This window comes from Orbicella faveolata, unplaced genomic scaffold, assembly GCF_042242905.1.
Source record: "Orbicella faveolata isolate gen_17 unplaced genomic scaffold, um_ofav_v1 contig_48, whole genome shotgun sequence".
Lineage (NCBI taxonomy): Eukaryota > Metazoa > Cnidaria > Anthozoa > Scleractinia > Merulinidae > Orbicella > Orbicella faveolata.
Genome location: NW_028301578.1, coordinates 8,735,826 through 8,761,082, shown reverse-complemented (window position 1 = coordinate 8,761,082; position 25,257 = coordinate 8,735,826). Strand labels below are relative to the sequence as shown.

At 39.3% G+C, this 25,257-nt stretch overlaps 2 protein-coding genes and 2 long non-coding RNA genes across 5 annotated transcripts; 2 read left to right on the top strand and 2 right to left on the bottom strand.

Annotated features, from left to right (window-relative positions):
* The first annotated feature begins 1,948 nt into the window (after window positions 1-1,948).
* On the top strand, window positions 1,949-6,855 carry LOC149096379 (uncharacterized). Its single transcript, XM_089280892.1, has 4 exons — window positions 1,949-2,203; window positions 2,455-4,661; window positions 4,861-6,534; window positions 6,840-6,855. The coding sequence occupies exons 1-4, from the start codon at window positions 1,949-1,951 to the stop codon at window positions 6,853-6,855; spliced, it is 4,152 nt and encodes a 1,383-aa protein (XP_089137018.1).
* A 575-nt stretch (window positions 6,856-7,430) lies between these two features.
* On the bottom strand, window positions 7,431-8,237 carry LOC149096378 (uncharacterized). Its single transcript, XR_016204512.1, has 2 exons — window positions 8,082-8,237; window positions 7,431-7,657 (listed from the first exon to the last, which is right to left on the bottom strand). It is a non-coding gene; the product is annotated as an uncharacterized LOC149096378 (long non-coding RNA).
* A 189-nt stretch (window positions 8,238-8,426) lies between these two features.
* Window positions 8,427-13,244, top strand: LOC149096377 (uncharacterized). Its single transcript, XM_089280984.1, has 2 exons — window positions 8,427-8,559; window positions 8,957-13,244. The coding sequence occupies exon 2, from the start codon at window positions 12,255-12,257 to the stop codon at window positions 12,699-12,701; it is 447 nt and encodes a 148-aa protein (XP_089137110.1). The 5' UTR covers window positions 8,427-8,559; window positions 8,957-12,254; the 3' UTR covers window positions 12,702-13,244.
* Window positions 13,245-17,113: 3,869 nt separating this feature from the next.
* Window positions 17,114-24,855, bottom strand: LOC110059584 (uncharacterized). 2 transcript variants are annotated; one of them, XR_002297785.2, is made up of 3 exons: window positions 24,771-24,855; window positions 18,723-18,838; window positions 17,114-17,582 (listed from the first exon to the last, which is right to left on the bottom strand). It is a non-coding gene; the product is annotated as an uncharacterized LOC110059584 (long non-coding RNA). The 2 variants fall into 2 exon arrangements; XR_016204511.1 differs by lacking the exon at window positions 24,771-24,855 and adding an exon at window positions 20,130-20,223.
* Between the last annotated feature and the right edge of the window lie 402 nt (window positions 24,856-25,257).

Below are 25,257 nucleotides of genomic sequence, written 5' to 3'. Positions count from 1 at the left end.
TTTCGCCTAAAAGTGCCGAGGCTTTTTTTCCGCTTACGGTAATAAACTTGCCAAAAATTTCATAAATAGTTATAAATATTGTGGTTATATAACAAAATGGAAACATATCATGACAGCATACGATACATCATTCGGCATTGAACTATCACATGAAATAGTTAGACTGAGACGTCACACAACTCCAAAATCTCCCCACCCCAGTCCCCAGGAAGTAAAAGTCGATACCCAATTTTCAGACCTATAAAATTAGTAAACGGCAAACCAGCAAACAAGAAAAAGGCCTCATCTGTGAAAACATTTGAGAAGGACAACAAATTTGCCAATGTTAATGCGGAAATAATCGGTTCCTTGTAAACTGAATACTCAAGGCCAAAGCCTGAGGGAAAAATCCACCCTATTTCAGGCCAATATGGTCCAAACACCTTTTTCAGAGACAAACAGCTCAACAACCATACTCTTTTGGGCGGCACATATCTCTGATGGCCCATATATAGGAGTATTCCCAACTCATTCCCCCCCCCCCCCCCCTCCCTCCCGAGCTAAAAATAAAAAAAATAAAAAAAAATAAAAACGCAGTTTCTCCGCCAGGAAAATTTCTGCGCGATATTTTACGGGTCTCGTTTGGATCCTTTAATCTTTAAAATAAAAATTGTTTGCTTTGAAAGTCTTATTAAATCTTTCTATTCATTATTCTTTTATCCATTTTTGGCAACGCGTGACAAAATCCTATCAAGTGACCATTGCGTGACAGATAAATTAGGTCGACAGGACGCCAAATTTACATTTCCAAATTTCCAAATTTACATTTCAGCATGCATCATGAGCTAGGAGAACAGCACATAAGTATTTCGCTTAAGCAAGCAAGGCACTGAAGCTGGAAGGCCTCACCACTTTTATGGATTGCTTTTTAAGAACAAGGAAATGGAATGTGATAGATTATATCGGAGTCAGTTGAATGTCAATAGGAAGATGATGTACTTTGCGGAATTTGCCGAACTCCACGCGTCCCAATGGTTACAATGTAGGATTCTGAATACACCAGTACGTATTATTTGAATGTCATATTTTACAGAAGGTGAGCTCAACACGACTTTTCTGCCATAGTTTAAGTCCACATACCGAGAATATCAAATGCAAAGAGACATTTTCACATTCCTTTTGATTATCTGGTCACAGGCACTTGCCTATTGTTTTCGTTTCTAGCAGGTTAGTGTTGTGATTATCACGATTTTGAGAGCGTTAGTACTCAGCGCTGATGAAAAGCCCGAAAATCATTTTTATACCAGATTTAACAGTGAAATTTCTTCTTTCGAAATGTTAGAATTTTAGGTGTTACAGTGTCTTACCGGGTAGCGAATTTGCCGATTGAAAATGTGTGCATAATTAAGAATTTTGAGGAAGCGAATTTTAGTGATTTTAGGCGGCTCGTCGTGACCTTGATAAGTAACCCACAGAAGTATACTCAGCCTTAGAAGACTTGTAAACCCCTGAACAATACGTTTCCAGGCTCAAACTGGAGTGTTGTTGTGATGCCGATTAAACAGAGTGAAGTTTATGATAAGGTATTAGTCACTAAATTTTGCGTGTTTTTGACCAGACCTGGGACCGTAACGAATTTGGGATTTTGTTTGGCGGGTTTAGAAAAATAATTAAAGAAAAAAATCCCGGCACGTTTCTAGGCTTACCATACGCTATCTCTGAGAGGAATATGAAAACTTTGTTTTTTTTGTTTTTTTGTTTTTTTGTTTTTTTCATGTGCGACGACTGGCTCTTCGTTAGTGGACATTCCCTCTTGAGTCTTTTTATTCAGCAGAACTAGTGTTAAACTCGAATCTTGTCTATTTCGCGTAAATTACGTGAGAAACTCATTCACAAAGGTGACCCGCGACGTGTTTGATCGCTAGCCTCGAGTGTTGTTTGCTTTCGTTTGTCGCCAACACCGATCGAAATGAAGACGAAACAAATTGATCAGCTGAAGAGAGCACGCACTGGGTTGAGAGGCTGGATGAAAAGGGATTTTGACGCTGTTAGAAACATGATTGAGTCCGACTCGCCTGAAATTGCTCGCGTGGAAGAAAAACTCGATTCGATTGTTACGAAATTGCAGAAAGCCGAGGATCTGCAGATGGAAATCGAGAAGCTCTTGGACGATGACTCGCAAGTAGTAGATGAAGTGGACGCCCAAGGACCATGGTTCGATATGGTAAGAGAACGAATTCATGATGTGAAATTATGGTTAAAAAACAGCCAAAAGCAAAATACAAATGAGAAGCCTGAACCCATTGCACCATCACCAAAACATACGTCAAGTGCGCCTAAAATGAAGTTGCCAAAAACCGACCTTAGGAAATTCTCGGGCGATGTGTTGGACTGGCCAGAATTTTGGACATTTTCAGAGTAGCAATACATGATAACGTTGAAATACCTACTGTGCAGAAGTTTGTTTACTTAAAGTCCCTGCTATATGACGAAGCCGCAGGATACATTGCAAACATCAAAACTGAAGAGGCAAACTATGAAATTGCTGTACAACGCTTGACATCACGCTATGGCAAGGATGAAGTGCAAAAAACTCGCCTAATGACTAAACTAGCAGAAATGAAAGCACTTAAACAATCCAATAAAGCTATGAGAGATGCATTGGATGAGCTTTGTGCAACTGTGCGAGCGCTTGAAGTACAAGGAGTTACTACTGAACAATATGGAACCCTTTTGATGCCTTTGATTGAATCAAAACTTCCCAAGGATTGGAGCTTGGTGTGGGCCCGAGAAAAAGCTGGCTTATCAAAGGAGGATGTAACATTCTCGAAGCTGTTGAAATTTTTGGAACAGGAACTGGAAATTCGAGAGAGTGCTGACCAGACTGTTGAGATAGAACAGCCATCTAAACACCACCAGTGTATCGAAAAGGAAAAACCTTTGTTGCCAACTGCATCTGGTTTAATGGCTAAATCTGTAACCTGTACCTTCTGCAAGGGTCCACATAGTCCTAAACAGTGCTCTGTACCTATGTCAGTTGATGATCGCTTTAAGAAAGTGAAGGAAATAAGGGCTTGCTTTCGTTGTGCTCGAAGTGGACACCGGATGACAGCATGCAGGTTTCGAAAACCATGCCCGTGTGGACGAGGATCCCATATCCCTCAGCTATGCAAGACAGGCGGAGTGAAAATTCCAGAAGTTCAAAACCCCACTCCGAGTACGGGTAACCCACCAAGCCACCCAAGTTGGAATCCTGCTGCCCCTCCTTATACACCAGCTAACCAGAGTCATTTGCCACCGTTATCGCAACCTCCAACAGCTGCTGTAATGTCTTCCGCTAAGAATGCTGACATCAAAACTGCTGGCGTGATGATGAGAACTGTGTGTGTTGTTATTGGGGCTGTGGCTGTAAGAGCATTGTGTGACACTGGAGCCACTTTTACAATGATGTCATCATCTTTGGCTGCAAATATACCAAAGAGAGTTGTTGGAAAACGTCATTTGCGGATTGAGACACTTGGAGATGTGCTGGAAGGCGAATTCGATGTTGTTGAGGTGACTGCAAGAGGAATAAACCTTCCAAATACCTTTACCTTCCAAGCTGTAGTGATGGATGAGTTGTCTGGTGTCTTTGAGAGGGTGGAGCCTGAGTCCTATAGAGCCCTTCAAGAGGTTGTTGGTGGTTGTCCAGTCCTTGCTGATCTCGCTGGCCCTGGTACAGATAGTATTGGTATTGTGTTTGGAGAAGATTGCTATGACACCATTGTCCAAGGTATGACAATTAAATTGAGGAATGGTCTCAAAGGAACACCGACAATTTTTGGGTGGGTCCTTCATGGTGGAAGTGGATCCATTCCATTTGCGGGTGTGGCTGCCAGAGCTCATATCCATGCATTTCGGGCCTCTGTTCATGAACAACTGCAGAACTTTTGGACTTTGGACCACCTTGGTGTTGCACAGGAGGAAGTGTTGGAACGAGACCTTGAGCTGGAGGTAAAGAATGCTATCCAACGCAACGAATCTGGGAAGTATGTTGTGTCGTGGCCTTGGAAACCTCAAGCTCGAAAGCATTTAGCACTTAACAAGGCCCTTTGTGAAACAAGGCTTCGTCGCATGGTGAGAAAGTTGACGCCTGAAAAGTACACACCATATGGCATTCAGTTAAAAACACTCCTCGAAGAGGGTCACATTGAGCTGTTACCAGAAGCCTGCATTCCTCAGTCCTATCTTCCACATCGAGGAGTTGTTAAGCTTGATCGGGAGACAACTAAACTGCGTATTGTGCATGATGCCTCAGCTAAGTCTGAAGGAGGCCTTTCTCTTAATGATGCCCTTGAGAAAGGGCCAAACTTGTTACCGCTGTTGTGGGGCATACTTCTCCGTTTCAGAGTTGGCAAAGTCGGTGTTGTAGGTGACCTTGAAAAGGCATTTCTGCAGCTGTCGCTTCGTGAGGAAGACCGAAATGTTTGTTGCTTCTTGTGGCTCAACCCGCAAGGGGAGATTGAGGTGTACAGATACAAAAAGGTTTTCTTTGGTGCCAAATCATCACCATTTCTGCTGCAAGTAGTCCTGAAACAGCATTTAGAGGGTTTCATCAGTGAATCACAAATGGCTTCCCAGCTTCTTCGCAACCTCTACATGGATGACCCAGTGAACTCAATGGAGAACACTGAGGAAGCAAGGTAATTCTGGCACGAAGCAGTGCGTATCTTTAAAGATGGTGGCTTTAACCTGCGGAAATTTCGGTCCAACGATCAAAATCTGCTCCACGAGTTGTCAGACAGCCAAGTGCAGCAACTTCACAAAGTACTTGGGGTTAGTTGGGACTTAAAATCTGATGAACTTCTTCCACTTGTTGATCTGGAAGTTATGGTACCCAAGAAACTTACGAAGCGAAGTCTTGTCCTGTCTGTCTAAGGTTTACGACCCATGTGGGCTAGTGAGCCCAGCTGTCACTCCACTGAAGATTATTGTCCAAGGCTGTTGGAAAGAGAAGCTCGGATGGGATGAGGAAGTTAACCCGGATTTGCGAAGGCGTGTTGAAGAAGTTTTGAAAGGGTTGTCAGGAGGAAACCATCTGAGAGTAAACCGATGGTTGGGAATAACACCCTCTCAGTGCAAGGACACAAAACTGTCACTGCACGTTTTCTGTGACGCCTCCTCTAGAGCCTATGCTGCGGGAGCCTACATTCGTGTTGCAGATACAAATGGGGACGTAACAGTGAATCTTGTTGCTTCGAAATGTCGACTTGCCCCACCGAACGGACACACGATACTTCGCCTTGAACTTCTTGGTGCCTTACTAGGAGCTCGACTTCTCAATTCACTGAGATTGGAGTACAGCGGTGTCTTTAAGATTGATGATGAATTCCTTTGGACAGATTCCAGTGTTGCTCTCTCGTGGATAAGTCAGGGACCGCGTGTGGGTGGAGTGTTTGTCGCTAACCGTGTGGAAGAGATCACTGTTGTTGGTGGAGTGTGGTCGTGGGTTCCAACAGATGAAAACCCTGCAGACTTACCTACTCGGGGTATGACGGTAGCTCAGTTGTCTGACTCCAAGATTTGGTGGAGCGGCCCGGAGTGGTTGAAACGACCTGAGGCAGAATGGCCGAAGCACCCAAAGAATGACACAGCTGCTGCATTGCTGATGATGGCCGTAGCTGACAATCAAGAACCGAAATATGTGGAGGAAACTGTTGACCCACCCCGAACGAGCAAGTACCTTCGCACTTTGAGAAGTGTAGCTTGGATGCTACATTGGCGCAAGTCTCCTAAAAGCACCCAAAATATGCTGACCTCAGAAGAGTTGCAATATGCCAAAATGGTCATCCTGAAACAAGTGCAAAAGAAGTTTTTCTGGAGGGAATTAGAGTCAACGGAAAATAGCCGACCAGTTTACCGCCAGTCTAGTCTGCGGTCCTTACACCCGTTCTTGGAAGGAGGATTAATCAGTATGGGGGGTCGTTTGCAACAAGTGGAGGCGACCTTTGAGGAACTCCATCCAGTGCTGGTTAAGAAGTGTGGTGTTGTCAACCAATTGGTGCTTCATATTCACGGACAAATGCAACACGCTGGTACTGCAACAGTTATATCGGAACTGAGACGCCAAGGGATTTGGATCCTGCGCTCTAAGAAATCAGTCTCATCAGTGATACGGAAGTGCAGGAAATGTAGCAGGTTCTTGGCGGCTCCTGTATCTGAACAGACACCTCCTTTCCCTAGGTGTCGTGTAACTTGCAAGCGTCCCTTTGAAACAACTGGCATGGATCTAGGAGGACCGTTATACCTGAAGGATAACAGTAAGGTCTGGTTCGTAGTATTTACCTGCATGTCAGTTAGAGCCATTCATTTGGAACTTGTGACGTCGTTGTCTGTAGAAGCGTTGACTCAGGCACTGCAGAGATTTATGGACAGAAGAGGTGTCCCACAGTTGTGCATAAGTGATCACGGATCAAACTTTGTGGCGGCAGCTAAGTGGGTTAAAGAGAAGAATCTTGACATGAAGTGGCAATTTGTGGTGGAACGCGGACCTTGGTGGGGAGGAGCGTGGGAGAGGTTAGTGGGCAACGCCTTCCAAACTAAAATGTGGCATTCCAATTTGGAACAATTCCGAAGGGTACTGGTATTTGATGCCGAAAAAGTTTGTGTTTCCGAAAGGTTTTGGCTTATTGGAAGGAGAAAAAGAAGTGTTCAGTTGAGTCCGCCAGGGACAATACATCCAATTTCACCAAAATGTACAATTTAATGTAAAAAAGATCATGCACCCATCGTGCTTTCCTTTTTTGAGAGATTCAGATTTTCTGATCTCCCGGTCCACAACTTATCAGAATAAAACGGTCATCTATCTATGATTCTAAAAGGATTCAGAATTTCTGATCCCTCAAGACTTTAATAGATTCAAAAAAGTGATCCCCAGTCCACAACCCGTCAGAGCAAAACAGTCATCTACTTATAATTCTAAATGCATTCAGAATTTCTGATCCCCATCACCTCACGGGACAAAAACGGCTATCTGTTCATGGTTCTAAAAGTATTGCGAATTTCTGATCCCCCTCCCCCACCAAATCTGCTAATATGATAGAAAGAGCTGTCGATTTATAATTCTACAGCAATTCAGAATTTCTGATCCCACATGACTTAAAGGGATTCAAAAATTCTGATCCCCCAGTGCATAACTTATCAGAACAAAACGGTCATCTACCTATAATTCTTAAAAGGATTCAGAATTTCTGATCCCCCTTATCAGGTGACAGGACAGAAATAGCCGTCTATTTATAATTCACAGGAAATTAACTAGATGTCTGATAGCTAAAAAGTAACGATTGGATAGTAACTTTAAGCACATTACAGACAAAATGGATCACAGAGCAAAGGGCATCAGAAAAGTACACAAATGAATTATTCACAGATAGGTCATTATTTATAACGATTTAAAACCACGCCAAAGGATCGAGACAAAAATTGCAGTTTCATGCCGGACAGTGAAAGGTTTTATTTCCAATTCAAAAAGATATGAATTTAGGCTCCAGAATTACAAGCTGTTATTTAAAGTTCACATCAAAGATAACAAGAATTTTAATCAGGACTCAGCTGCCGTCTGCGCCACCTCCGTTTTCTGCTTTAATGTGTTCGTTTCGGATTGACGGCCGCTATTCTTGCCTTTTTTTTTTCCTCTGCTCTGCAATGAAGCAATTGAAGCTAAATATTTTTATAAATAGCGATAGAATTAACATTGTTTTTCATTAATCAATTGATCGGGAGTGTATTCTTTTGTAAAGAATAAAGAGCAGTATGTAGGCAATGCGGTAGTGAAGTGTATCGAGCGTGATCTGTAGCTTCAAATCAATTCAGTGTAAACTTTAAGTTACCCCTTCAAAAAGCACACTAACAAGCTATTATGCAAGCATTTCATACATAGGAAATGCGTGTGAATAATTTCCTCGTTACGGGTGCTAATAAAATCAGGAGAACAAACGTTTTTCTTGTGTTTCAGTGATCGCGAAATAAATATAACAACGAAATTTCTTCAACCACAACATTGATTTCGATTCAAAGATTGAGCAGCTAACTTTAATGTTGAGCAGCAATTATGATATACTTACTTTTCTGCGACTTGCCTTTCTTTCACCGAAGCAATCAAGATACTCATTTGAACTTGGACAAATCATTCCATGTTTCTTGCTGCTATTGACAATGTTGGATTCGAAATTGCGCGCAAATAACCGACTCCTTTGGAAAGGGAATCTGCTGGTCAAAAGTATTCATTTATCAGATTCACCGAAGGATTATGGGATCGGACGGAAACACCAAAATGGCGGGCAAAGATCGTGGTCAATGTTGTTAGGATTCGATAACAAAGCTCTCTGTTATTTTATAGCCTTGCTCTACGTTGGAAAGCAGTCACAAATTGTTTACAGATGTCCGTTGTTATTCCAGTTGAGTCAAATCCCAGTAAAGGTGGAAAAGTATGAAGTTTCGTCGGCAAAACAGTGTGGCAATCAAACTATTTGCCAGCAGCTGGCGGTTTCTCTTACACTCGTCAGGTTTACAGAAAGCTTATGGTCCCTGCAGCTTTCCAAGGTAAACTGATTTTCTTGCATAATTTGTGAAGGTTCTTGAAATACTGGAAACGTTCTGGCCGGTTAAATTGATCGTGGAAGATTGCAGAAGATGCAGATGCTTTAACACACTGTTAAGTCTTGTTGATTTCGTGAATGCAAATGTTCATTTCCTAAAGGAGTTATGAAAGCAACTGTATTCAACACAACAATATACGAACAATTTCGCGTTGGGAAAATCATTCATTGTAAAAGTACAATAAGTGCAATAAATGTGAGCTCTGTCATGTAGTTTACATATACTTCATATAGCTAGTGTATATCTTGTCTAGGATCAAGTGGGCATACATGTATGTATTATACAACACCTAAAACACAAAATATCAAAAAGCAACATCCTTCACCTTTTTGATTTTCAGGTTCATGGTGGTGCTCTTGAGGTTATGTTAGATGTGCATGTTACATTATCAAGACCTTTTGTTTGCCACTTATTACTCGAGTTGCAAAAGACTGATGTTATTTTCATTAGGGTGGTTGAAGTTCTCTTTAATTGGGCAGTATTTCAAAGGTTTTTTTATAATTTGGCATTTCGTTATGCAAATAGAGGTTATTTAGAACAGCAGATATAATTCACAGCTAGGTTACGGAAAATTACTTTTAACCACTTCCAGAAATTTGTACATAAGGCTTACCATAATTTGAAAAACACATGATTCATGGATAAAATTAATTGAAAAAAATACTTTCATGAAGAAATTAATGTAATTGAAATTTGAAATTCATTTCAAGAATATTTTGTGCTTTTCCGGTCACGAAATCTGTTTACATTTCATGAAAATTTACTGAAGAATGTAAACATTTACTAGACTCCAATTTAAGTAGCTGAGAAGTGTTTCAAACAGGATTTTTGAAAGATATATGTTAAATTTATTTAAGTTTTGTGATAAATCGCAACATAATGGAAACTCATTTCCAGCCAGATTTGTCCTCCTTTTGCATCTGGATGTGCCTGGTTTTTGGTATTAAATTTTAATGTACAACTGTAGCAGGTTTAAATAAAACTATGAGTTATTTATACATTTTCCTATGTAAATACAGAGATTTCACTTAGGTTTAGGATTTGAAGAGCAGGTATCAAAGTTCAATATGAAATGAGTAATGAAGAGTTTTCAATAGTTAGCTATATTTTCACCACCTGTGACTAAGAAAGCTTTTGGCTAGGTTAATATTAAAGTGCTACGTGTACATGAGTGATGGATAATTTTTAGATTGGCTACTATCTTTTTACTATCTCTGGCTTTTGGGTAGGTTATCACAGTGCGATATGAGTGATGGGTAGTTTTCAGATAGGCTATCTTGTTACTAGCTACAGCAGAGGTAGGTTTCAGATAGGATAGTGTTTTATTGTTCAATATAAGGACTAGTCTTCAGATAGCCTAGTTTTTGGCTTACTACAGTAGTGGTGGTTTTTGGATAGACAAGTTAGTGGATAGCTAGGCCATCTAAGTATCTGTTGAATATCTATACAGGAAGCTAGTTTTTAGCTAGTCTATCTATTTCCTAACTATCTGATGGATAGATATTAGTTAACTTTAAGCCATGCCAAAGATAGCTATCCTCTATCTACAAAACCTCTTGGATAGAAAAAAGATAGAGATTTTCATCCGTCAACCGGGAATGAGATAGTTGCACGTAGCATGAAGTTAGTAATAAACTAGTAATAAGATATGATCGTTTTTGGGAGGGCTTCTTTAACTGAGGACAGCAAACTATTGCCAGCTACCAGGAAACATCTCCAAGATGAGTATGCCAAATTAAAAAAGAAAGAATAGAATTGCTTGTAGCATTAGCTACAATACTTGCATCCATATCTGTCAGGTCTTTATAAAAACAATTTTACCCACACCCTTCTCCTTTGAGCATGGTTAAACTGGTTGCGTAACTGAAGTGTGAATGAACTGGTACATGTAGCCCGCTCAAAAAGTTAGATTGAAGATATAAAAACATGTTGGGTAAAGCTAAAGTCCATGGCCGCTGCTATATGACAACAGGTTTTTGGAGGACACTGTATACATGTATGTAGAGTACATTGACCCACTTAAATGTATCAACTGCAAATTTAAATGTACATGTAAATTGCAGTCTTTAATTGTCATCCCTGTAATGTAGTGTAGTGTTCCTGAACGCTCTTTTTGTTTGATAACTGTGAGGTGCCTTCTTTCCATGTTAAACAGAAATTGTTAGAAATTTTTCCTTCACACAAGGTGAGCTAATTCTGACAGAGAAAGTGGAGTCTGCATTTATGCCTACAGTTGTGCAGTTTGAGTAATCTCACTTTTTTGGTCAATTCTGAACTTCCTTATCCTCTTAGGTACTGTTTGATATTGTTTTTTTAGACTTACAGCTACTGTAATTTTGAAGTGCATAGATCATTGTAATACAATGTGTGATGTTTACAGTTACTTATATTAATAGACTGCTGTGAAGAAACTTGTTCTTCATCACTCTCTCAGTATAATCTGAGTGTATGGAATCTGTTAAGAATTATGCTATATTTGTATAAAATTTCTACTTGAATATTGTTATCAAGAAAAATATTTTGATTAGACATTGTTCAGGCAGGTAGCAAGATCTAAACCCTGTCTTCAATGTTATGATTTAATGTGGCTACATTGGATGTAACACTGGCTTTGCAGGGGATCAGAAATTCTGAATCTTCTCCTGTGTTCTTTGGGGGATCAGAAATTCTGAACCCTTTCTAGAGTTCTTTAGGGGATCAGAAATTCTGAACCCTTTCTAGTGTTCTTTGGGGGATCAGAAATTCTGAACCCTTTCTAGTGTTCTTTGAGGGATCAGAAATTCTGAACCCTTTTTAGTGTTCTTCGGGGGATCAGAAATTCTGAACCTTTTCTAATGTTTTTTGGGAGATCAGAAATTCTGAACCCTTTCTAGTGTTCTTTGGGGGATTTGAAATTTTGAATCCTCTCTTCTGTTGTTTGGGGATCAGAAATTTTGAATCGTTTTCTAAGGAGGTACCTCTCGAGACAAGAAATTCAAAAAAAATCATTTGGTGTCTTATGCGTGACTTAAACATTACATTTCAGTTCAAATAAAGAATAGGAAATTGCTTGGAAGAATTTTTTAATTCCTTGCAAACAGGGAAACTTTTCCTCTGAGTTTTAAAACCAGTTTAAGATTCTTAGTATATTGCAAAAATCGTCTTTGGAATTAAATGGCAATCATAGATTTCCGTCTAAGCTCCACGTTTTACTTTAGGCCAATTTTGCACTCATTTCCAACGGAACTTCCAAGCCTGCAACGTAAAAATAACTTTTCTCCGAGACAGGTTTCTATTTTACACCGAAAAAGTAGCCATTTTTGAAGTGGTTCTTAGTATTTACTCTGAATTTTATCAAATTGGAACACCACATTTTAGTTTGGAAGGCGTTGGGCATTATTAAAGGCCTGCTACGTCGCTCGTTGGGCCATGATGTGCTTTCCTGGGAGGAATTAGTAACCGCTCTAACCGAGGTGGAGAAAGTCATCAACCGCCGGCCTATCACTTACTTGTGGGAGTCGAGCAATCCTGATGGTGGTGTTCCTATCCCTTTGTGTCCTGAAAAGTTCCTGTTGCCACCGCGAGAAGACATCAAGGAAGAAAAAAGAGAACTAAACATCTCTGATGAATTTCAACGGAGGAAAAAGTGGCTGTCCTCCATGAATGACATATGGAAGAAAGAATACTTGCATCAAGTGCTGGGTTCACAAGGGGAAGTTTGGAAGACTCAGCCAAATCCTTTAAAACAAGGAGAGGTTGTCCTTGTAGCTGATGACAGAGAGAAACGTCTAAATTGGAAGATGGGGGTTGTCCGGCAGCTCATTCTTGGCAGAGATGGAAGATGCCGTGCTGCGACTGTCCAGGTGAAGTCGGGACTGCTAACCCGACCAATTCGCAAACTGCACAAATTGGAGCTCTGTGCTGAATCTGACAATCTCCCGCCCATTACAAGCTCACCAGAGAGTACTGAACAAGATGGTGGGATGTTAGACAGCGAGGCCGAGACGATGGAGGATGAAGATGAAGAAGCTGAACCTGAAGTCACCCTTCCACAGAGGAGTCGGAGAGGAAGAGAGATTGTTCGTCCAAGTCGCTATAAGGTCTGACCAAGTCGATATAAGGACTGACCAAGTCGTTATAAGGATTGACTAAGTCGCTTTAAGGACTAAGTTACTTTAAGGACTGATTAAGTCGCAACAGGCTACCGCAAGTTGCGAGGTGGAGGATGTTGAAAGCTGAACTTTCTAGACTAGCCGTTTTGTACTAGAGATCGGACGTCACATTGCGTGACAAGCCGAACATTCTACATAAATCGTTTTGTATTGTTTTGTAACCCAGATGTGACGTTGCACGAATTGTTGTACTCCCCTATAGGGGTTGTAGAAACATGTGCTCGAATAATAAATATGGAGTCCAAACAGCTGTCTCCGTAAGAACCGACCACTGATTTTACTTCGAAAATTCGATTTTTATCATAAGCTGGAATTTCGAAGTCCTTACCTAGTCAATCACTAAAATGAGTTTTGTTTCATTAAAAATTCCAATTGAAGTTTTCTAGGATTGATTGAAGTTCGGTCCGCTTGACCCAAGTTTAATGCCCGCCGAAACTGGAAAAATAGCACATATTGCCGGCGCTCTAAAAAAAATAATATTCGTTCAAAAGTCCCAATTCTTTTTTTTCACTATAGATATATCATAGCAGTTTGTTTAGCCATGTTGCAATCATAATTCAATGTTGCTCCTTCAACGGTTAAAAGAAGATTTTCTAGCCGTTAAATCGAGTTTTCAACCAAACGCGAAAATAGCTCTACTTAGAAGGCACGTTTTAAAAATGTGGCACGTGTTTGAAACTGCTGAACTACATGAATAGAAAGTATAAATGTCCCGTAATTCAAAACAATAATAAAATTTGTCTGCCCACCAGGTTTTCAAAACTAACGACCGCTTAAAGTTCAGGAAATTTTGAAAATATTGCGGTGAGTAACTAACACACTCCCCTTCGTAAATTGCTCCGATAAATTCCCGTAAATTTCTTACCTGGCTTCAAGATTAAAGTTTTGGTCCTTTGTGGCGATCCTCGAAACCTAGGTAGCATTAAAACTGCCAGCATTTCCTTCCAACTGTAGGTTTGTATATAAAGTAGATTTATGCGTTCCTCATCTATGTCGAGCGTGACCGTCACATGCTTCGATGTTCTTTGTATTACTGACCATTGTTTTCCTCGAAGCCGGTTTAACCATGTAGACTCCTCTTGAAAGGTTTGTAGCTAGAAGCACTCTTTTGGACAACTCTCGGCACACATACATGTATGAACAGTAAATGGTGACTCGGGAAGCCAAGGAAGGATTGATTAATGCCACGGCTATTTTGTGTTCACAACAAGTGATTTAGTTCCCAATCTTCCCGTGAGTATAGCTACAAACCTTTCAAGAGGAGTCTACATGGTTAAACCGGCTTCGAGGAAAACAATGGTCAGTAATACAAAGAACATCGAAGCATGTGACGGTCACGCTCGACATAGATGAGGAACGCATAAATCTACTTTATATACAAACCTACAGTTGGAAGGAAATGCTGGCAGTTTTAATGCTACCTAGGTTTCGAGGATCGCCACAAAGGACCAAAACTTTAATCTTGAAGCCAGGTAAGAAATTTACGGGAATTTATCGGAGCAATTTACGAAGGGGAGTGTGTTAGTTACTCACCGCAATATTTTCAAAATTTCCTGAACTTTAAGCGGTCGTTAGTTTTGAAAACCTGGTGGGCAGACAAATTTTATTATTGTTTTGAATTACGGGACATTTATACTTTCTATTCATGTAGTTCAGCAGTTTCAAACACGTGCCACATTTTTAAAACGTGCCTTCTAAGTAGAGCTATTTTCGCGTTTGGTTGAAAACTCGATTTAACGGCTAGAAAATCTTCTTTTAACCGTTGAAGGAACAACATTGAATTATGATTGCAACATGGCTAAACAAACTGCTATGATATATCTATAGTGGAAAAAAAGAATTGGGACTTTTGAGCGAATATTATTTTTTTTAGAGCGCCGGCAATATGTGCTATTTTTCCAGTTTCGGCGGGCATTAAACTTGGGTCGAGCGGACCGAACTTCAATCAATCCTAGAAAACTTCAATTGGAATTTTTAATGAAACAAAACTCATTTTAGTGATTGACTAGCTAAGGGCTTTGAAATCCCAGCTTATGATAAAAATCGAATTTTCGAAGTAAAATCAGTGGTCGGTTCTTACGGAGACAGCCTCTTAAATTTTACATCCAACCCCTCCTCTCTCTTATTGTCATTTTTTCCTATGCCCCCACTCTAATTTCCCCCCCCCCCCCCCTTCAAGTAAGTATTACAGAATCCCTTTAGACTCCCTTAGGTGAATTTTTGTCTTTTATAATTTCTTCCATCTTTCCCAGTATTTCCCCTTTTTTTAGTTCCGCTCGGATCGGGAGTTTTATCGCAATTTGTTTAATAACAGGATGACAAGAAAACAGACCAGTTCAACCAGTTCCATTTATGCCCTCTTTTTATTAACATCCATTTATGCCCTCTTTTTATAAACATCACTGTTTTCCCCAGCCGTTACAATTATCACCCACGCTTGCTTTAGCAATCTGTGATCTGAATCCTGAGTGCTTGCGTTTCAAAGCTATTCATCTTTCTGTGGAGAACAAAATTATTTCGTGTGTTAGCCCTCGTTTCCACAAAAGAACTAGACAAAGTCAAAACATAGACTTCTTCAACCGTTTTATTTTCTCGACGGTCTCTCGACCTCGTGGTCGACCAGTTTCTACATATCACATGACTGACTGTGACTGATTGTGTGGGGCTGGGGTAAACCCTACACTTGCAGAAGCTCCCTTTAGCAGTTCATAAGGCTTAAGTTATATAGTTGCTTTCATTAAAAGTTAAAGGAAATATAGCGACAATTGACTAATTCTCCCTAGCCTACTGATTGGCACAAATGTCGTTTGACGCTACTTGGGACAATTTGTAGAGGTATCGTAGGCTGTGGTAGTCTGAAAAATCCTAATCACTCCGAAATATAATTTGCGTGTGCTTCTTTCCAAGTGACTGAAAGTTTCCCGAGTTCTAAGGCTATACTTATGATTAAGACGTCTTCTATATCAGTTATATGGTAAGAAACAACGATTCAGTTCAGGAGTGGGCAGGGCAAGTGTCCCGCATGCAATGTAGTTGCTTATGAATTCTCAAAGATTGTTGTATGGTGGCTGCGTTCTTGTACTTGACAATGCACCAAAAGGACAGAGATCTGTCGTCACCGGTGCCGTCGTTCTCAGGAATAAGGGTAACACTATTGGATGAAGGGTATATCGGAAAGAATGAATTTTCCTTTACTTGAAGCTATTACTAAGGAATTAATTTGACTTAAGTTATTTAAACATATTTGGAGAAAAAAAAAAACTTACCGATTGCAGATTTCTCTTTTAGTAACAAGCACCACAGGTTTTTGGACAAGCATAGATAGTAGAGAAAGGGTTGCTGTGGCAGTCGTCTTTCAGGCTGGGGCAGTCGTGCCTGTGATCAACACAGGGTTCTTTGAAAAAGCAAACAAATCAAACTCAAACATTATACCGGTATAATTTCGAGTAAAATACAGGGGCACAAGCTTAATGCCGGTCAAAAATAAAAAGTGCAATTTTTCCGGCATAACAGTGCCGTTTCTCGATGAAACAAATATTAAGTTGTTTGTACCTCTGTACATGTGTTACACAGAGATACCGCGCTGTAGTTGATCTGGAGACTGTGTTCTATCACTGACCCACCATAATATACGGAATCGTTGGCACGACGCCTTACAGCCTTCCAATTTGATCCCAAGGTTAAAGGAGGTGGAAACCTACTTGTAGCGTCTTTTGCAGCAGAAGGACCAATTGAAGCTGAGAAGGCTAGATTAAAAAGTACTTACCGCAAGGGACGGCACAGGCGATGGGGCATTGACGTAGTGTTGCCCACGGGTTAGCGTGACAATGATTGTCCCGTGCCAATACCTTACAGTCTGGACGCGAATCGTAACATACACCTAGTAAAGAATTGAGCATTTACATAATTAATTTTAAACCTTTGCTCAGACCGTAGTCAGATAATCGATCAATTAGAATTAAATAAACGCGACACAACCTTATTGACAGGGTACACTAGTACAAAGTAAGTATTAAAAGTCATCCAAAATGAATCTTTTTTCTATCATTAAATAGATCTGTTTCCATGCCTGAAATCCCATCAAACGGATTGCCTTTATGATGTTCTTCGTTCATAAAAGAAACTCAAACTAACTTAAGGATATTAAAATGTTTGTTGTCACTGACTAAAAAAAGTTGTTTTGGACGTTTCGGTTAAAATACTGTAACCTTCTTCAGCACGAAAAAAAAAAAAATATGCCTCATTGGCAATAGGCATTAGGCATTCTCAATACATAAAGAACTCATAGGAATCTGACTTTATAGGATTTGAAAATGATGAACGATTCATCTAAACCTCAGTCGAAATTATTATCGCTACTTTTTATTCGTAAAACTTGAAGTTAAAGTTCATTCTCAAAATAAGTCTATTTAACACTCTTCAGGGTGTTGCTTTTCTTTCTGCATGGTCACGAAGGTAGGAAACCATACCTGCACCTGCAAAGAACAAACAGAAAAGAACATAAACAACGAGGAAAATTTGAAAAAGTTCTGATAAGTTCTTGATCATAAGAAAGCGTCTTGTACTTTTTATTGATGCTTGTTTAAGTGCATGACTGTATTCCCGCATGCGCACGTGTGCGTGGGCGGATGCTTGCGTGGGCGGTCGCGCGCGAGGGCGGGTGCACGCGTTAGTGGGCACGTGTAAATTAGTGTGCGCGGTTGAGTACATTCGTAAGCAGGGCGTTCGTGAGTGTGCTCGTGCGCCGGCGTACGTTTTGATACTTACAATATCCGACGAGCATCAGCAAAAGGATTCCGCACTTGAAATACATGACTAGCAAATGGAGAAAGATAAGATACAGTCATGCAAGATTAATTTCATTAACAGCCTTTTTTCCAAACTCACAAGGAAGAAAATCTTTAAGTGTAAAAATTCAGTCAAACTATAAATAAAAAATTGGAGCTCTTAACCAGAAAAGCTACACTATTAGTACGTCTAAAATGTCTCTACAAAAAGTTCTTTGTAAGGCTTCCAAAAGGCTTTGCCGGTTTAAACATTTTTGAAGAATTTTTCTTTGTTCTAACAATTGTCCGGGATTATGAATGCAAAGAAGAAAAGATCTGACTAGAAATGCTTGCTAAACATAACGGTATGGCGATAGGGAAAAAAAAAAAGACCAGATGAGTGGCTAGCAACAACTCGAGGCAAATTTTATTCGTTCACGGAATTGTAGACAATAGTGAGAACCAAAACGGAGAAATAAAACTTTCAGAATTTAGACAAAGAGATTTACAGGAAAAGATTAGTCGAAGGTACTCCGTTGAGAAGAGCATCTACTATTCCCAATTTCTTCTATCCATTTTTTGTAACGTGTGGAATTTGATTAATATAATTGTAAAAATCTATTAACCATCGTGCAGTTTTCTCACGCATCACTGAGCGGTATGCCCGACTTGAATGTCCTTTGTCTGGTCGCGTCCTGTGTCAACTTTCTTTTACGTACCATACTATTTCTCTCGCATAAAGTTTTCAGAAGGTCGATCCACTGATACATGGCTTTTTGCACTTGCCAAATTGCATGCATTTAAATTTTAAAAAAAAGCGAAAATGTTCTAATTTCAATTAAACGCGACTTTCAAACAATCGCAAGAAGTGGTACCACGCAAGAAAAACTAGTCTTTTTCAATCGTATAAATTAGTTTCTGCAAAATGCAAAAAATCGCCCATTCGCAAAAATAAACGTACTCCAGCAAAAACTTATTAGTGCACCACCGTATGTCGTCATATTTTGTCCAACTCACACAAGTATTGACATCTGAGGGCCACGTTTTCGATCAGGAACTAGCACTAATTGCGCTCGATATCTTTCCTCGCTAATAATCTAACCTTAGTACTAGTCCTCCGTTCCACGGACGTCGCACTAAAAATAAGCCATGAAGATATCCAGGCATTTTCTAAAAGACTATGAATTACCTTGTATCAACGACGAACCAGGTTTTCTTCTCTTTGTCTTGATATGTATCTTCTGCAGAGTCTTCGCAAAGATAGTTGGAACAACTGCAGTCTCCAATATATGGTATCAGCAATATCTGTTTAATATTAACAAGTTTTCATGATATTTTTAAGCTAAGGGCGGATTTCTATGGTTTCCTTTTAGGATAAAAAACAATTACGATTTATTATACATACAGGCGCCATCAAAACAAGATAATTAGAAACTATAGACACGAACATCGGTCTCGGGCACGAGGGATTCTGAATAAAAGAATTTGTATTCATGACCGGCGTGGAAGTGCTCAGTTACCTGATTAAATCATAAGCAAGACGTGTGAAGGCACACGTCTGATTATAATTTCATTAAACTGATGCATTGATAGTAAACACAACTACGCATTTACAGACACATACGTATAACACTCTTTTTTATATAAGAATATATTTTATTAAGCAATAGACCACTCTTTCTATGGGTTTACCGGCGCAATAAACAACGCGGGATGTTGGGAGAACACGAGAAAAGCTTCAAAATCACGAGCCGTTATACGAGCGATTTACAAGCTTTTCGAGTGTTCTCCTAACATCCCAACTGGTTTACTGCGCCTGTAAACCTATAGAAAGAGTGCTCTATCGCTTTTATGAAATAAGTATAAAAAATACTTTCAATTAGAGGAAGATTTATTATACTTTCGCTTGAAAGCTGAGCTTATGGAAACCACACTCGTTTATCGTGTTATGCATTAATGCATTGAGTTTAAACTCAGAATTTCTGATAAAAAGAAATATTTCCCTACTTTTTTGACAACCCAAATTGATCAGTCAAGCCCAGCTGACATCGACCTCCACAGACCGTAAAAAGCACCGAAAAAAGGTTTTAAAACTTCCTTAATTTTAATCTCAAGCGTAACAGGAGTCAGCGTAAAATTTTTGCCATGGAAAATAAAAGATAAAGCTTCAAACGACGACCAACTTCTGGTCCTTCTTTTTTCCTTGCAAATTTCCATGTATATGTTGAATGAAAAGCTATTCGTGTCATTGATATCTCAGCCAGTGAAAGGCAAAACTATTTTATTACATTTGATATCGCTAGAGTTGCAAGTTCTCTAGTTCCAGCTTAGAGCTGCCATGGATCGGGAACCGTGGTTTAGCGGTACAATAGAACATAGTTAGCAACTCTATTGACCAATTCGAGCGTATATGGTATCTCAGTTATTTTCTAAAGGAATATCTGGGCTGAATTTTGCGAAATTGTACGAATATTTTAAGAATAAACCCAAGGCTGATATCTTGCAAAGAATATAGCTTTGTGGGTTGAAAAACTTATTCCTTTCTCTCAACGGCAAAGCTAGCAAAAAATAATCCATTAAGACATCGATCACTCACCGTATGTTCAATGCTGATATCATTTTTGCCATAAGTTACATGTGACATGAAAGGTTTTATCGCCTGCAGTCTGCCTCCAAAGTTACTTCAACTAATAATATTCACGGAATATTTTCAGCCTCAAATCAGCATAAAAAATAGCATTATATAGCCTGGGCGGAAAACACGAAAACACTATCTTTTACAATCGGAAAAATTATTTTCCGCAAAATGCAAAAAATCGCCGATTCGCAAAAATAAACGGACTCTCGCGAAAATAAACGTACTCCTGCAAACATTTAGTGCCATGCAGTATGCCATCATATTGTGTCCAACTCAAACAAATATTGACACCTGAGTGAGATCCACGTTTTATGTCAGGAACTAGCATTTTGCTCAGTTGAACTCCTTTCCTACTACAGTGGAATCTCGATTTAACGAAGTCGCTGGGGACCGGCCAAATTTGTTCGTTAAATCGAGGGTTCGTTATATCGAAAACCTCGATATAACGAATTTGAGGGGAAACAACCAAAATCTTCGATATATCGAGGTCATAGTTAATAATTGATTTGTAACACAGGTGACTTCTGTCACGCAATTCAATGCAATTTTCGTCACCCAGAAGTGCCGCGTTTTGAGATGCAATTCATGAAGCATGGTGGCTTTCAGTATCAATTATTTTCACTTTTGAGCAGACGCGCAGGCTTTGTTTGCAAAAGAACGACACTTTCAGAGTAGCGATTTAAAAATGTTACAACATAGAGGTTATACAGAAAATTGTCTACGCAAAGAAGGAAACGGGTTTCAGTCTTGTTATGTTGCACTGCCCAACATTTCCGGAATTCAAAGAAGATAGAGCAGAAGTTAATTGATGTCGAAATACTATAGTGCCAATGTCTATGACATATAATAAGCTGTTGAGTAAAAGGTTGCTGTCTCTTTACCCTAAGGATTACAAGCATTTGTTGACTGTTGATCTGTTCAGCGTTTATCTTTTGTGGCGTGTTGACACTATAATTCGTTATATCGAGGTAAATTTAACGTTTGGGCTTCCGGATTATGTTCGTTATATCGAAGAATTCGTTATATCGAGGTTCTATTCCATACATTTTACTGTAACTTTGGCCGGGACATAGAATATCGCTCGTTATATCGAGGACTTCGTTAAATAGAGGTTCGTTAAATCGATGTTCCACTGTACTCTAACCATAATACTACGCCGTCCAAGAGACTTCGCACTAAAAATAAACCATAAAAATATTAGAAATAATTTCGATGCTAGCACCATCAAAATAAGATAATTAGAAACTATAGGAATGAACATCACTCCGAGGGCATTTGAATTCGTGACTACCGTTGAAGTGCTCAGGTACCTGATTAAATCATCAACAAGACGTGTGAAGGAGCACGCCTGATTATAATTTCATTATAGACTGATGTATTGATAGTAAGCGCGACCATGCATTTACAGAAATCTGTGTAAATATACTCTTTTTTTTAGATAAGAATATATTTTATTTAAGAAACAGACTACCCTTTCTATGGGTTTACTGGCGCTATAAACAACGCGGAATGTTGGGAGAGCACAAGGAAAGCTTCAAAATCACGAGCCGTTAGACGAGTGAGTTACAAGCTTTTCGGATGTTCTTCCATTATCCCAAGTGGTTATTGGACCTGTAAACCTATAGAGAGAGTGCTCTATCGCTTTTATTAAATAACTTTTAAAAAAAATACTGTCAAAGAGAGGAAAATTTATTATACTTTCGTGATCAAGTTGCTTTTTCTCATCAAATTCATGAGATGACACTACAAACCATTCACACCGACTGAAAGAATGCCGGAAGGCACAGACACCGCGTCCGACAAGAAATGCGTAGAGCAAAGTGACGAAAACATTTGACGTACGCAAAAAAAAGTTTCAAGAAAGGAAAGGAGAAGGTATCGGTGAAAGCAAAACGTATATTAATTAACTGAAAAGTATTCTGACGAGGAAATGCAGGTATTTGTAGGTGGAAACGGTCATTACGAAAGTAAAAGGCTGTACTAAAGGAGTGCGAGAAGTCCAAACTTCACGGGCTTGGTAAAGCGATTCAACACAGTGTTTAATAATAATTTTCCAAAGTTTTGCAAATGGAATAAAGGTTAGTTACAGAAACGCTGCTTCCCAAATTTATTCAGAATCTATTTTCCTATGCCGAAGGCTATGAAGTCTGTGTTTCTCTGTATTTTGCTGAATGAAAACTATCGCTTAAAAGCTGAGCTTACAGTTCGTTTATCGTGTTATCCGTTAACGCATGGAGTTTAAACTTAAAATTTTTCATAGAAAGAAATATTTCCCTTATTAATTTTTTTTGGAAACCCAAATTGATTAGTCAAGCCCAGCTGACTTGGTCCTCCACAGCGCGTAGTTAGCACGGAAAAATGCTTTTAAAACTTCTTTAACTTAAATTTTACGCTGACGTTACGCTTGAGATTAAAACCGTAACCGGAGTCAGCGTAAAATTTTTGCCGTGGAAAAAAAAAAAAAAGATAAAACCTTATTTGACGACTAACTTCTGGTCCTTTATTTTCGGGCAAATTTTCATGTGTATGTTGATTGAAAAGATATTCGTGTCATTGATATCTCAGCCAGTGAAAGGCAAAACTATTTATTACATTTGTTATCTCTAGATTTGCGAGTTTTCTGGTTCCCGCTCAGAACTGCAAGAGATCGGGAGCCGTGGTTTACTGGTACAATAGAACATAGGTTTATCAACTCTATTTACCTATCAGAGCGTGCGTAGTATCTCAGTTGTTTTGTAATTAACAAATCAAGAAGCCTAAACCGTGTATTACACTGTGATAAAACACGATGAGCATTTGAGAACACAAGGGAAATGTGGAAAACAAGATCCGCAGGCGAGTGTCTTCTACATTTCTCGAGTGTTCTCAAATGTCCGGAGTGTTTTATCACATTGTATCACACGGCTTAGTCTTCTTTATTTGCTTTATGATATAGAGTTTACACGCCGCGAGTAGAAACAACAAAGAACACAGGTCGACAAACTGACGCCATTTAGTACCACTTAGGTGCTACATGCATCGTGTCAAAACTTTCTGCTGCTTCGCACAGAACTCCATCATCACAAAGAAAATGTTTTTCGCTATCTCTAACAAAAAATGTTGAATAGATGTAATGTGGCGAAAAACAATAAAACACGCTTTTTCTATGTTTTATACTCTGATAAAACATGGCTTTTTGACCAATCAGAGCGCGCGCAGGGTATTGTCTATATTATAAGGGAATATTGAGGCTGAATTTGGCGAAATTGTATAAATGTTTTACGAATAAACCGAAGGCTGAGATCTTGCAAAGAATGGAACTTTTTGGGTTGAAAAACTTATTCCTTTCTTTAAACGGCAAAACTAGCAAACAATAACTAAGACGTCGATCACTCGCCTTATGTTCGATGCTAATATCATTTCTGCCATAAGTTATGTGTCATGTAAGGCTTTGGGCGCTTTCCATTAGACCAAAATTTCCGAAATTTTTGAAACGGAGACAAATGGTAGGGAAATTTCCAGGGAAAAGTTCCAGAAAATCCAGAAATTGTTGAATTTCCGAATAGCGAACCATTCAACCGAAAATTCTGGAAATTCCGGCATGAAAATCGAATGTCCTCTTTTTCGGAAATTATGCAAATTCGCGATTTTCTTTTCAGCGCTAGTTCTTTTGGCCGCGATCACAGCGAGTTGGACATCTCACGCAAGGATAACGTAGAAGCGTATTCGAAAATGGAAATATTTTAGAATCATTCCACTTATATCTCGATAAATACTAGCTGCAGCTAAATTCGTGAAGAAAGCGTTTTATAAAAATAATGCCCCCGTAGTGTACTCGTTTGTTTTGCGTAGGCTGGCTAGGAAATGTCCAAAGATTTATAACGCGTGCAGAACCATTGTACGACTCAATTAACCCTTTGTTTTGCGACATTTTCGCCGCCGTTGTGGTTTGTATAAGGTCCCTACTGTTGTGGACTATAAAAAGTCACGATGTCGACATATCAGTGTTCTGTTTGCTTCTATATTTGCGATTTAAACCTCAAAGTCATTGAAAAATTCCAAGCGAACAAAGCTGTTCGGCTTGTCGTTTGGCACACTGGAAAAGTCTGTACCATTCACCCATAGAAATTTCCGGAAATTCACACCAGAATTTTTGTTCGAATGGAAAGCACCCTTAATTGCCTTCAGTCTGGCTCCAAAGTTTCTTTAACTAATAATATTCAGAGAATATTTTCAGCCTCAAATCAGCATAAAAATAACATTAGTCAGCCTGGGCGGAAAACACGAAAACACAATTAGTTTCCGCAAAATACAACAAAATCGCTGATTCGCAAAAATAAACGTGCTCTCGAAAAAAAAAAGAGAAAAAACTAACGTACTCTCGCAAAAATAAACGTACTCCCGCAAAAATTTAGTGCCACATGGTATGCCATCATATTGTGTCCAAATTCCACAAATATTGACATCTGAGGGCCACGATGTCGATCAGGAGCTAGCATTTCCCTCAATTGAACTCCTTTCCTAATATTCTAACCCTAATACTACTCCGTCCCACGGACTTCGCACTAAAAATGAACCTTAAAAATATCCATGCATTTTCTAAAAATCTATCTATTAAACCTGGTATCAACGACGAGCCAGGGTTTCTTCTCTTTGTTTGGACATGTATCCTCTGCAGAGTCTGCGCAAAGATGTATGCTAACAGCAATATCTATTTAATATTAACAAGTTCTCGTGATATTTTTAAGCTAACGAGGGATTTCTATGGTTTCCTTTTAGGGTTTATAAATAATTGCGATTTATTATACATGCAGGCGCCATCAGACAAAGTAAGATAACTAGAAACTATGGAAATGAACATCAGTCTAAAAGTATTTGTATTCGTGACTGGCGTTGAAGTGCTCAGTTGCCTGATTAAATCATTAACAAGACGTGTGGGGGCACACGTCTGATTATAATTTCATTAAACTGATGTATTGATAGTAAACACGACTATGCATTTACAGACATCTGTGTAAATACGATGATTTTTTATACAGGAATATATCTTACTTTAGCAATAGGCTACTCTTTCTATCGGTTTAATGGCGCAATAAACCACGTGGGA

Bases quoted from the DNA above. Each gene is read 5' to 3' on its own strand.
- LOC149096377 (XM_089280984.1), top strand. From the start codon at position 12,255: ATGAATGACATATGGAAGAAAGAATACTTGCATCAAGTGCTGGGTTCA.
- LOC149096379 (XM_089280892.1), top strand. From the start codon at position 1,949: ATGAAGACGAAACAAATTGATCAGCTGAAGAGAGCACGCACTGGGTTG. The intron at 2,204-2,454 runs GTAAGAGAACGA...GTTTACTTAAAG, and splicing joins AAGGACCATGGTTCGATATG to TCCCTGCTATATGACGAAGC. The intron at 4,662-4,860 runs GTAATTCTGGCA...ATGGTACCCAAG, and splicing joins GAGAACACTGAGGAAGCAAG to AAACTTACGAAGCGAAGTCT.